Source organism: Malus sylvestris, chromosome 12 (assembly GCF_916048215.2).
Source record: "Malus sylvestris chromosome 12, drMalSylv7.2, whole genome shotgun sequence".
NCBI classification, from domain to species: domain Eukaryota; kingdom Viridiplantae; phylum Streptophyta; class Magnoliopsida; order Rosales; family Rosaceae; genus Malus; species Malus sylvestris.
Window position 1 is genome coordinate 17,573,724 of NC_062271.1, and position 12,112 is coordinate 17,585,835.

The window sequence follows — 12,112 nt, forward strand, 5'->3', positions numbered from 1 at the left end:
TAGAATATAACGAATAGAAATGTACCTAGGGCTCTTATATGTATGAAATGAATACAGTGAAATTTAGCAAAGCGTAGATCTACTACCATGTTTAGTCTTTTAGCAGTTTTTTGTCACTGTCGATTCTAGCTTCAACGGGTAGAGAAAAAGGGTAAAAATATAACATCTAGTCAGAGTGTAGATTGAGACATATTTTGATTAATTAGCTCCCCCATTGGAGCGAAAACCCCTTTACATCCCCTATCCAGCGCAACAGGGGAGCTAATTAATTAAGGGGTGTGATATCCACACACCTTTTTAATTTTCAACAGTTAGATTAGATGAATAAGAAGATCAACGGATATAAATTATCAAGGGGTGTGTGAGAAGTAAAATGGGATGTGTGGATAGCACACCTCTTAATTAAAACTCTCTCTAAATTTAGCTTCTCATTGGAGACGCTCTTACCTTATGTTTGAAGTTTAAACAACATTAACTGAACATGGAGCTATCGTCCAACACTGCCAGAACCACTTAACCCTAACGCTAAAATGAGCTAGCACTATCAGTCACTATGAGAACGTTTTGAATATATATGTTTGGTCAATATATACCAGTTCAACAGTATTCATAATTCATTGAGGGTGACTTTGTATACCCAGCAATGATATTCCAGTACAAAGAAATATGCTCAAGTCAATTAATTAAATTTGTAAAGAGTACAGCTTCTCCACTTGTAGGAATGGGTGTCAATTTCATGCATGCATATATTGTGTTTCTTAAGTGTCATTTGCTCTTTTATATGTTAATTTTTTCTTCTTGCCGCTATAAGGACTTGGATGGGTGTTTCGAGCGTGTATGGAGTTGTCGTCCGCTCCTATTATATTATGCAGATCAGCAGCGTCAGTTAGAAGTGTCATTCAAAAATCCAATAAAAATACGTGGGTAAAATGAGGGAAAAAAAAGGAGGAGGAAACAGCAGAATTGCTTCCGAAGAGGAAGCATGGGAAGGAATTAATGGGAAGTTATGGGAGAAGGTTGAAGGTGGAACTTGGAAAATGAAGTGCCAGGGGTGACAGCTAAAGAAGAGCTGGCGAATACACGTGCACGGGGGAGCTGAGCCTCAGTGAGAGAGAGAGAGAGAGAGAGAGAGAGAGAGAGAGAGAGAGAGAGAGAGAGAAACTAAATCATTGCTATGCAAAAAATATGGCATGTCGGTTGCAATGCATAAAAGTTATATGATGTTTTGGAGTATAGAATATTATTAATTTTTTTACTATTAAATTTTAATTTTTGTATTTTTAAACAGTTTCTAATGGTTAAAACACTTGAAATATCTCATATACTTTGAGACACCTCGCAATGCTAATGCATATGATATGAGTTGAGTTTCTTCAGACCAATTGGAAATCTCTCTCGATCGATCGACCGGTTCTCAGCCCTCACCCACCCGTGAGAGGCTAGCTTTCTGCCCAACCTCATGTGCACTACGTACATACATCCTTTTGCTAAGCTCCCCCATCATATCAGCTTTCTCTATGACCCACCCTATAAGATCCCACCATCTTCATGCATGCATGCATGCTTCAATTTCTATATATATACATGATATCATATGATGCATCATTATGTGATGTTTGTTTTCATTTTTCAATACAAGAAGCTTGTCCTTGATATTTAAACTTTACTACAACAAAGTGAAAGTTATTCTGCCAGTTGATAAACTAGTTACTGGCCCATCTTCTTTTTTTTTATTTTTTTTTATTTTTTAGTTTTCTTACAAAGAAACATAGAAATAAGGTCAATCTTGTAGTAGCTTACATCTTAACCCAAAAACGATTTTCTATCCAATTTCATGTCAAATGTTTTTTGTTTATTTATCCACGAAAAAAAAGCTGGTACAATTTGTACTTCATAGGCTCGGCCCCAAGTTAGTCCTATTTAGAGATGGGTTCGGTACGGTTACCATACCAAACTTTCGGTTTAGTAAAATCTATTACCATTACCGTACCAAACTTTTGGTATACCAAAGTTCGGTATTGCCAAAAGTTTGGTTGGCATGGTATGACAGGTAATTGCCATTTTGTTTTGGGACAAAATCTGTTTTTGTTTTTTTAACCCAATTCAAGGGCAAAACTTTTTTTTGTACCTTTATCTCATACATTATAGATTAAATTCATCTATTATTCATCGTTCACAATTCACACACATAATAATTCAAATGATGCATCAAGATTCATCATGAAAATTAAGCTTACAATCCAAATAGAAATTACGAATCAAAACAAATAGAAGTTAACAATCCAAATAGAAATTAAAGTTTCAAACCAAATGAAAATTGGAAGTAAACTTCAAAAAGGAGAATTCATTGATTAGTTATTCAAGCTTGAGATGTCGAAGCTTTTGGAGGAGGCATTGAACTTGTAGAAGATTGAGTTTGTGTCAAGCCTACATTACAAACAAAGAAAACATATTAATTAGTAGTAAGAAGAATTAAAGTTGAAAACCATTTAATAACAAATTTACTAAAAAAATTAAAGCATATCTTTCTTGTTTTATCTTCTTCCATTTCCTTGTAAAATTGAAGCATATCTTCTGTTGGTTCCTTGTCGAAGTTTACTTCATCTGTCCTAAGCCAATCACTAGTATGCACTAGTGCCTCCATTATTTTAGGAGTCAAGGATACCCTAAAAGGGTCCACAACCCTCCTCGCTAGGCTAAATGCATTTTCACTAGCAATAGTAGAAGTGGGGGTTACAAAGATATTTTGGCTATTTGTGAAAGAATTAGGAACTCTTTTGTGTTTGATTTCCACAATTTTAAGATATCAAAGTCACCAACAACAATGCTAATATAAGTAGGGTTTTATTTTCAAATGATTGGAATATTATAAATATGTGTTATATAATTATCTATTATATAATTTATAATTTATAAATTATATTGTATTTTCGGTATAGTACGGTAATACCGTGGTAATGGTATCCATTACCAATACCGTACCATGAAATTTTGGTACGGTACAATACCGTACCATTACCGATTGGTACAAAAAAAATTGGCACATAATCGGTAACGGTTGGCAATTTGGTTGGCACGGCAATTTGGCAAAAAAATCCACCCCTAGTCCTATTTAGTAAGTAAGGATCCTTGCAGGATCCTCAAATCACTCCGTTCATCGTATATTGTGCAATAAAAAATTATTGTAAATTTTTTTATTAAAAATTGAATATAAAAAATACATGACGAAAACTGATCACCCAATGTATGATGAACAGATGTGATTGGAGAATCTCCGGGATCCTCACAAAGAGGATCCGATGAGGATCCTCTCTCATATTTAGTTAGCTTAGCAAATAATAAAAGATGGTTTTAATATTTAAAGCATCCCATAGAGAGAGAGAAAGTTACATGCAAAGGGTGAGTTCGCAACCTTTGTGTTTTGAATCAATAATATATTGTCATGTGAAAAGATACACACATGCCATTTTATTATTGATCTGAGATTCTGTCACTGAAAAAGAAGTATGTATCACTGAATAAGGAGTAATTAAGTATGTATCACCGAACAAGGAGTAATTAGTAGATGATTTACCTTAACTTGCTTTAACTAATTTAAGCTTCTAAACATAGTTTCAAAGTCTTGGACAAAATGGAAGTTGATTTATTATTTCTCCTTTTCGTTATATGAAAAGAAAAAGAAGTACATCGACCAAAAAAACAAAGAAAAGGAAATTAAAAGTTATAGCTGGATATGAAGAGATATGAAAATTTGGAATGACATTTGACAGGTGGAATAGTCAAGGATATTAACTCTTCTCCATCAATGATCTGCACAAGTGTTGGCAGTTTGAGTCAAAATGATTTGTACAAAAGAGGTACTCTTTCTTTCAAACCAACCTAGCACAGCAAAGTTTTGTCTCTGGGGAGGATGAATCAGTGTGCTGGCACTCACGCATCTCTCAGCAAATCAACTTCAAAGTTCAGACATTTGAACCCACTCCAAATCACCACCACAGAATCCACCATGCACAAAGCTTCACCATTTCGCAATTGCTTGCAATTTTCAAGCTATATTTAATGAAGGATTGATTCAAAGTGGTCTACCCTAAGCTGCTTGTATAGTTGTCTGTACTCCACAATCACTAGGTCGAGCCGTAGAGGATAACGTGAATATCACATATATGGATACCTAGAAAGTGTCTGGCTAATCTCTAAACTTGTTAGAACACATAAAATGGCTAAGATAACAAATGTTTGTGTTGTCGAACTAAGGATAGATAATGGTTGATACAGTACGATAAAGTAATAGAGAAACTGAATGACATACCCTAAGCTAGTATCCCCTAACAATCTGAAAACTACTAGAAATCGAGATGAGTTTAACCTAACAACCTAAAGGTTGCTTATAGGTGCTTCTTAGCCCTAAACTTTATAGTAGAACAAATAGAAAACAAATTAAACAAATAATGAAAAACCACAAAGTCCTAAAATCTTATAATCCCTTAGGGATAGTAAATTATGAAGGAATCGACAAAAAATCCCCATACTTCAGCACCCAAGTCTTCTTCACCTCGCACCCGGTGTCTTCTGTTTGAAATGGCGGGTCATGGGTCTTGTTGCTAACTTTTACGGCTTTTCAATTGTTCTTCGATCATTTCAGTCATTTGTTCTACATCAATAGTCTTTGCCAAATTAATTGTTAGACAAGATAAAGCTTATGTGGTCAGAAATATGGACGTTATATTTTGACAAAGAACCAGTGCAATAATTTATATTCATAGTATGATAACTTAAATCGCATTTTTATATATTGATTATTGACATGATTTCTAAAGAGAGAAACCTTAAAATTGATCCTTTCGGTTGGTGAGCAAATGGAGAATGTTTAAAGAATCGAGAAGAAGACTTTTTTCTCCATACAAGACTGAAAATGTGACTCCCATCTTATGCTCTGCAAACACAGCAGGACACATCCATCCATCCCCTTCGATACTCTCTTACTCATTACCCATCTCTTCTGCTTAATGCTTATAAGGTCAGACTACACTCCAGAGATTCGTAAAACTTATCCAAATCTAAACTGCAGGCTTAGGTTTTAAGACTGCAGAGCAACGATGTTGTACGGATAGTACATGCATGCATGCATGCTACAAATTTATATATACCGATAACTTAATTTAAGTGTTCAGTTTTAAAAAGCAGCAAAATGCTGCTGATGACATTATCGATCAAATCGTATATATCATTAGTGACTAATGGAGAAGTAGAATATATTTAAAAAAGGAAAAAAAGAAAAGAAAGACAAAAAGTAGATCATGCCCTAGCTCATATTACACCCAATGTGATTCCAGCCAAACATGTGCCGGCCAACTTTTCAATATCAAATAATTTAATTTGTATTTAGCTGACTTATTATCATCCTCAAATCACACACTAATCAAGCAAAGTTAGAGATAAAATAGTTTCTTGTGTTAAGGAATGCTTCTTTTACTAAAATACACAAATGGCACATGATCTACTAAAAATTTTATAAAGTTTTTAAGTACCTTGTATTCTGGAGTTTTTAACCATTAAATTTTAATTACTGTAACTTTGATTAAAATTTTAACAGTTTAAACTCCAAAATATAAAGAAACTCGAATACTCCAAAATACCATAAAAATTCCCACAATCTAATCCATTGTTTATGAAAGAATTACAAATGAAGCATCATGGTGCAGATGAGTTTTTAGTTTCGGCAGATTTATATATTAAATTTAGAAAAAAATTTATTTTATTTTTAATTGGAGAACAAGTGAGTGGGATCGCCACTTTGTCCAAGAAGCTTATCCCAACCTACTTTCATATCTTATCTTTTCCTCTCACAATTTGTGGGGTCTTAACTTTGAGAACTTCAAAAAATCACTCTCAAGCACCATGCTTTCTTGTGAAGAACAGAAGGGAAAAAAAGTCTGCTGCCAAATGTGCCATGTTTTATAGATTATAATCTTTGAGTTGAGATGCATGTTCGTACAATTTCGTATCAAGGTGCATGACTATAAAGTAAGTGAAGGGTACAGCACGGTACAGCAAAGCATATACCGTTACATTTATATGATCATACTGACTACTTAATTTGTATATTTACAATAAAGTGTTGATAATATGTCAATAAAATTTGTTGGTTATCAGTATTTTATAACACATATAGATAACTTAATAAATATTGACATACTATTATCGTGATCTATTACCAGTACTTCAAAATAGTTATTTTATATATTTTTGTTCTTTTTTATGTGCACTAAGAATGATTGAAGAACAATTTTTTAGAGTGCAAATAACATATCCAGCTGATCATAGCAAATATGGAAATTTGAAAGAAAAAGAACATCATCTCTTAGAAGTTGCCCCATGATATTGATCACAATTATCGCATCTCAGCTTTCCTCATATCTAACCTATCATTTCAACCCTTTAATGCTCCAAAATAGTGCTTCCTCTCCACACCTATATATACCTTTCATCTTTGTACTAACACTACCACCTCACCTATTTCAACTCTCTCTCTCTCTCTCTCTCTCTCTTATTGTTTGTGTGGGTATAAATAGCAACAAAAAAAAAAAAAAAATGGTGAAGGGGAAGTTTGTAAGGGTGTGTGCTAACAAGTGGAGGAAGATAGGGAGTAGAGAAAACACACCTTCTTCCTCATGCTGTGAAAACTGCTGCCAATGGGCTCTCTGGCCTTCCATGCAAGAAGAAAACTCAATCCCCAAAGATGTCCCAAAGGGTCACTTAGTAATCTATGTTGGTCAAAACCACAAGAGGTTTGTGATCAAAATCACCGTGCTTAACCACCCTCTCTTCAAGGCATTGCTCGATCAAGCTCGAGAAGAATACGATTACAATGCTGATTCAAAGCTCTACATCCCGTGCGACGAGAGCCTCTTCCTCGACGTTGTTCGCTGTGCTAGCTCGCCGGATGACCATCGAAGGATTCCTCTGTGTCTTTGAGAATTCAAGTGAATGTACTAACAGAGAACACTCTGGTATTTAATTGATTCATGATAAATCGGGAGAGAGATATAGCCTTATTTTATATATGTAGAGTTCTAAGACATTAGTATTATCCTAATTTGAAGAGTTCTTCTTCCTCTTGCTGTTTTATAAGCTTGGAAGCAGAGTACTGGACCACTGCTCAAAATTTATGAGCTAAACTCCCACTTCGACTTCCATTAATATGACAATTTTAAGGGAAAATCGTTATCAGCACTCTAAATTAGTCATCTTGCAGTCTTCACGAAGGAGCATTGACAAAGTGTTTTAGACCCCCTCCTTCCTCTATAGTTCATTGTTTCACTAGTTATTCCTCTGGTTAGCAGTGTGGGATCTACAGATCTAGTAAGAGCATACAGTCATTGTTTTGTATTTAGGGCTGCAGAATTCTCCAAACTTTGACAAAAAATTTAATAAAAATAAATTATAATTACCAAAATCCTGGTTTCCAAGTTTCCCAACCAACCAAGGTCTTGTTGCCAGCAAGTGATCCTTTACCATAACGGTGAAAAGGATTTGTATCCTTGCATGGTGGCGTGGGTTTAAACTTTGTCAGCTCTATAATCTAACATCTAATCTAACAAATCTATCGTTTGACCAAAAAAAAAAAAAAAAAAAAAAAAAAAAGCCAAACTAAGGTCTTATTGCCATGAAATTCCAAAAAGGAATGCTGCCAATTAGGAAATGCACAAATAAGCCAAGGACAATTTAAACCTAGAAAACTGATCACTTGTTCAAACATAAAATCTATCCAATTCAACAGTGGAAGATGGAAAAAATTTCAAAGCACCGCAATGATCAGGTTACATTCGAACTTCTCGACATCTTCAGACAAGATTGTCCAACAGATTCGAAATCTTGCTTCTCCCAAGGAAGCTGCAATAGTTAGTACCTTGAAATTTCAAAGACCTCATAAAACGATTAGACTTGCCCTCTTCAATGCCAGTGTCTTTTTCTACATAAAACAGGCATTAGAAACCTCGAATTATATTCCGACCGAAAAAGAAGAAAAGAAACTTCAAGTTATATGTTCATAAACTATTTTCACCAACATTTCGAGCACCAGACCTCTCAAACTGTTTAACTCAACTCATTGCATTTTTTGAGCGACTTAAACTGCGTGCCGAATTCGCATAGCCTTGACATATGCTGCTTGAAATGCAAGATGAATAACAAACGAGCACATTCAAGATAGGAAAAATAAGCTTGCAGTGATCTAAAGGATCTAACACCAAAGTCAGGGGGTCCTAATCCTGTCTAAATAACGGTCTTTCTTGTAAATAATGCATGTATATATATGGCAATATTATCAATGACTCTACACACAAAGCTTTCAGAATTTTCATTTTCCACAGCATCCACCATCCCTAAGAAAGTCGCAAGGAAAGCAGGGGAACTCTAATATCTACATATACATGGTGATCTCCAATTGTGGCCGGTCAAGTTTATTCCAACATGAATTCTCCATCCTTGAACAAGACCAGAAATGAATCCTTGCATCTTATCAAAATTTTCACTGCTTAAATACTTCTTAAGAGTAAAAATACATTAAACCAACAATCGGCATGTCCGACACAAACCCTATTCAATCAGTATAAACCATATCAAAAGTACATAGGATTCAGAGTCTACCGCTGAAAAAGGTCCTCGATAACTTATACGCATTTCATATCATTGTTGTAGCAAACTAACCCTAGCCTCGTCTACCTGCACAGCATACCTCAAGAATACCCAAAGATATACACTCCCAAAGGTCATCTACTTTTCTCATCACATTTGTATCACAGCAAGAGAAACATTAATACATCCATATATGGTGGTCCATAAAAGTAAATTAAGGCACATTCAGATATCCTGTGCAATGTGTATAACAAAAATGAAAAAAAAATGGTATCTTTAAAAAGAATTTCTTCCATAATAAAGCGACAGAAAGATCAATACTACAACAATCTAAGTCACTCTCACACTGACGACTCTGATTTCTTTCATTATCATCATCAAAAGTAACATACAATGCAGAGAATTAAAACAATGATTGCAACGTCATTTACACATGAAGTATTCTTGTGCAAGGCAATACACAGATTGTATACTGCCTTGAGGTAAAGCACATACAACAACATCTGTCTAGCAAACTACACCAAACAATGGCAGTGCGGAATATCAGGGAATCCAAAGCAGGAACACGGAGCACTGAAAGATTACCAGTAATGTAGTGTTACAATCGAAGTCTGCAAGAAAAACTGCCAGCCAATACTGCCAAGTATCATCTAAGGCCCTCAATCTAGGGCTCCAATCCTCTCCCCCTGAGAACTAGCATCTCTACTCCTCGCCCTCGCTGCAAAGTAAAATATGAGCCAAGCCACCATAAAGTAAACTTCCACAGTCGACTGAAAGAGCTTGGCAAACGATCTTCCACAAATTCGAGTTAAAGCCCATCTTACAGATCCCCCACAAAATATAGATTCTAAACACTTAATTTGGATAGCTTGGCTCAACATTGACAACATTAAATGACAGCCTTCCTTGACAATCTCTCTCCCACTCTTCCTTGAATCCACTATGGCAACCCATGCATCGACAGAAAATACGAATGCCACCAATGTATCCAAGAAGTACCACATAAACAAAAACCCAGTAATCTCCTTCTCATAACCTCGAATCCAGGGAGGCATAACCGAAAAAGGCATCAACTTTAACCTGATAAATAGCTTGAAAAAAGAGTACTGGTCCTCAATTTCGCTGAAATACCACAATCCCAGAAGCTGAGTGAGAGCATCTCTCACCGCCCACCTCATGAGAATGAACCCAGAGAGCCTCTTGATGCCCAATCTGGACCCATCCCAAACCAGACCAATAAACGAAGTAAACCGCCCGATCAGATCATTCACAACTGTGGTAAAAACAATGCCAAGAACCCATGAATACGTTACAAGAAACCCTAGAATTACCCAACCGTAAGCTGCGGATAAGAAACTCACAAGGAAGAACAACGTCGCCACGTCCTGGCGACCTAGCTCCAATCCCTTGATGAAGAATTGCAAATCGACAGCCCGATTGTCCATGTCTTCATCGCCGCCTTTCTCTTCTCGGTCCTTGCTATCTCCGTCGCTATCTCTGTCTCTAGCACTATCATCGGAAATGGTGAATTTCTCGGCCTTGAACGTGAGGCCGGAGCGCACAATTTCAGAAACCCTAGTCCCGTAAGTTCCATTAAACCCTAATTTGGAGGTGGAGTGAGAGGAGGAGAAAATGAGGATGGGGGCGATCCGATTGGGGCCGAAGAGGGAGCGGGCGTCGTCGTCATCACCGGAGAAGAAATCCTCGTCTAAGGTTCCGACCCGGGTGAGGTGGAGAAATGGGCGGTGTCGGCGGCGGAGAGTGATTGGAGAAGGGGACTCGGCCGGAGATCGGGGAGACCGGTGGTTGGGATTTCCGGCGCCAGCGAGGTCGAGGCGGGAGAGGAGGGATTTGAGAGAAGGGTCGCGGTCGACGAAGGATGTGAGGAGGTGGGTCCCATTTTCGATGACCGTACGGAAGGAGAAGATGAGGAGGGAGAGGAAGACGAAGGTGAAGAGGTTGCCGGCGAACGACGTCGTGGCTTGTCGGAGGAGCTGGGAGGTGCTGCGGAGGTGGTTCAACCGTGGATGCTGATCGCTCATCGCGGTTTTTTTTCTTCTTTTCCAGTATTTCTCGGCGTTTTTATTTTTTGTTTTTGTTGTTCGTTGTCGTGGTGGTGACTCGGTGAGGAAAGAGAGCGGGGCGATTGGTGTGTTTTAGTTTTACAACACCGATGCAAACGCGTCCTGTTGTAGATGGCGTTACACGCGCTACAAAATGGAAAATTTTATTAAAATCTAATTTCCCTCTATTGATGTAAAAAATAAAATTGACTGTAAAATAGTTTTTGTTGTAACAATATTTCCTAATTTTTTGGACGATGATTATTCAGTTTAGTTGGTAAACTTTTGGGGTGCTTTTGTTGCACCGGACTATTTCGGACTTGACTAACTTCAAGAACTAAGCTGGACTGGCTTAGACTAGACTAAGCTGGATTATCTTTGTAAAGCGTTTGATGCAGTGTCAGACTAAAAAGTAGGATAATGAAAATAATAATTATTAATTCTGTTTTTTTTTTTCATTTTCTGTTTCTTGTTCTGGAACACACTCCCTCGACTAAGAAACCTCTCTCTTCCCTCAGCCTTTTTTCCTTCCAAATTCCACAACTCTGGACTAAGAATCTCTCTTCCCTCTCCTTTTTTTTGTCCAAATTCCACAACTTTCTCCCTCCATTCCAATCAATAAAGCTTCAAAATCACAAAACGCAACACAATCACGAAATTCAATTGAAATCAAAATCGAAATCGCAGCTGAATCTCCTGTATTCACGACGGTGACGCTTTGATTCCGATCCCGACTCAAGTCTGGGTTGCATGTCACACCCCGATCCCAACATACGTCGCAAATCGACACATGGCAAAGGAAAAATAACATTCGTTGAATATGACATATCATACGGTATGAAATACTTTAACTGAAACCCAAACTAAAAAGAAGGTGGGTAAGTTCTTCACAAGATATTTACAAATATGTACATCCCAAAAAGAAGCATAATCTTTGCTTTACTAAGAACAACCCCTATGGGTTTGCTCTCCAGTGCGAGAGAATAAACTAATTGTTTTCTAGTGGAAGAGGGTAAACTAATTGCTCTTTAGTGCGAGAGGATAAACTAAATCCCTGACACCCATTTGGGTAAGCTCTCAAGTGCGAGAATGCCACATAGTTCAAAAGATCGAATGCTTGAAGATCAACTAAGCAACAAATGGTTAGGGGGCAGTAGCCACTTTTACACTTAACAGTTTGCTCATCTGGCACTTCATCTTTAACAACTCTAATCTTGGCAGCTTCATCCTTGACTGCTCCATCTATGGCAGTTGAAAAATCAAACTCAAGCAGTTTCCTCATTTTCAGCAGGCATCCTAGACGTGGCAACCCAAACAATTGCCTATTCCACACCACTTCCTCGACCCATGCCAAACCAATCATTGGCTTCAATCAAGTCGAGCTGCTCAAGCAATGGCCCCTGCCACATCAC

At 37.2% G+C, this 12,112-nt stretch overlaps 2 protein-coding genes across 2 annotated transcripts; one reads left to right on the forward strand and one right to left on the reverse strand.

Moving 5' to 3' along the window:
- Positions 1-6,528: 6,528 nt before the first annotated feature.
- On the forward strand, positions 6,529-7,263 carry LOC126593719 (indole-3-acetic acid-induced protein ARG7). The gene has a single exon (XM_050259828.1). It carries the CDS (start codon positions 6,592-6,594, stop codon positions 6,973-6,975), a length of 384 nt encoding a protein of 127 aa, XP_050115785.1. The 5' UTR covers positions 6,529-6,591; the 3' UTR covers positions 6,976-7,263.
- A 1,649-nt stretch (positions 7,264-8,912) lies between these two features.
- On the reverse strand, positions 8,913-10,763 carry LOC126593718 (uncharacterized). The gene has a single exon (XM_050259827.1). The coding sequence runs from the start codon at positions 10,677-10,679 to the stop codon at positions 9,297-9,299; it is 1,383 nt and encodes a 460-aa protein (XP_050115784.1). The 5' UTR covers positions 10,680-10,763; the 3' UTR covers positions 8,913-9,296.
- Between the last annotated feature and the right edge of the window lie 1,349 nt (positions 10,764-12,112).

Excerpts from the sequence above, each read along its gene's own strand:
- LOC126593719 (XM_050259828.1), top strand. The coding sequence starts at position 6,592 with ATGGTGAAGGGGAAGTTTGTAAGGGTGTGTGCTAACAAGTGGAGGAAG.
- LOC126593718 (XM_050259827.1), bottom strand. The coding sequence starts at position 10,679 with ATGAGCGATCAGCATCCACGGTTGAACCACCTCCGCAGCACCTCCCAG.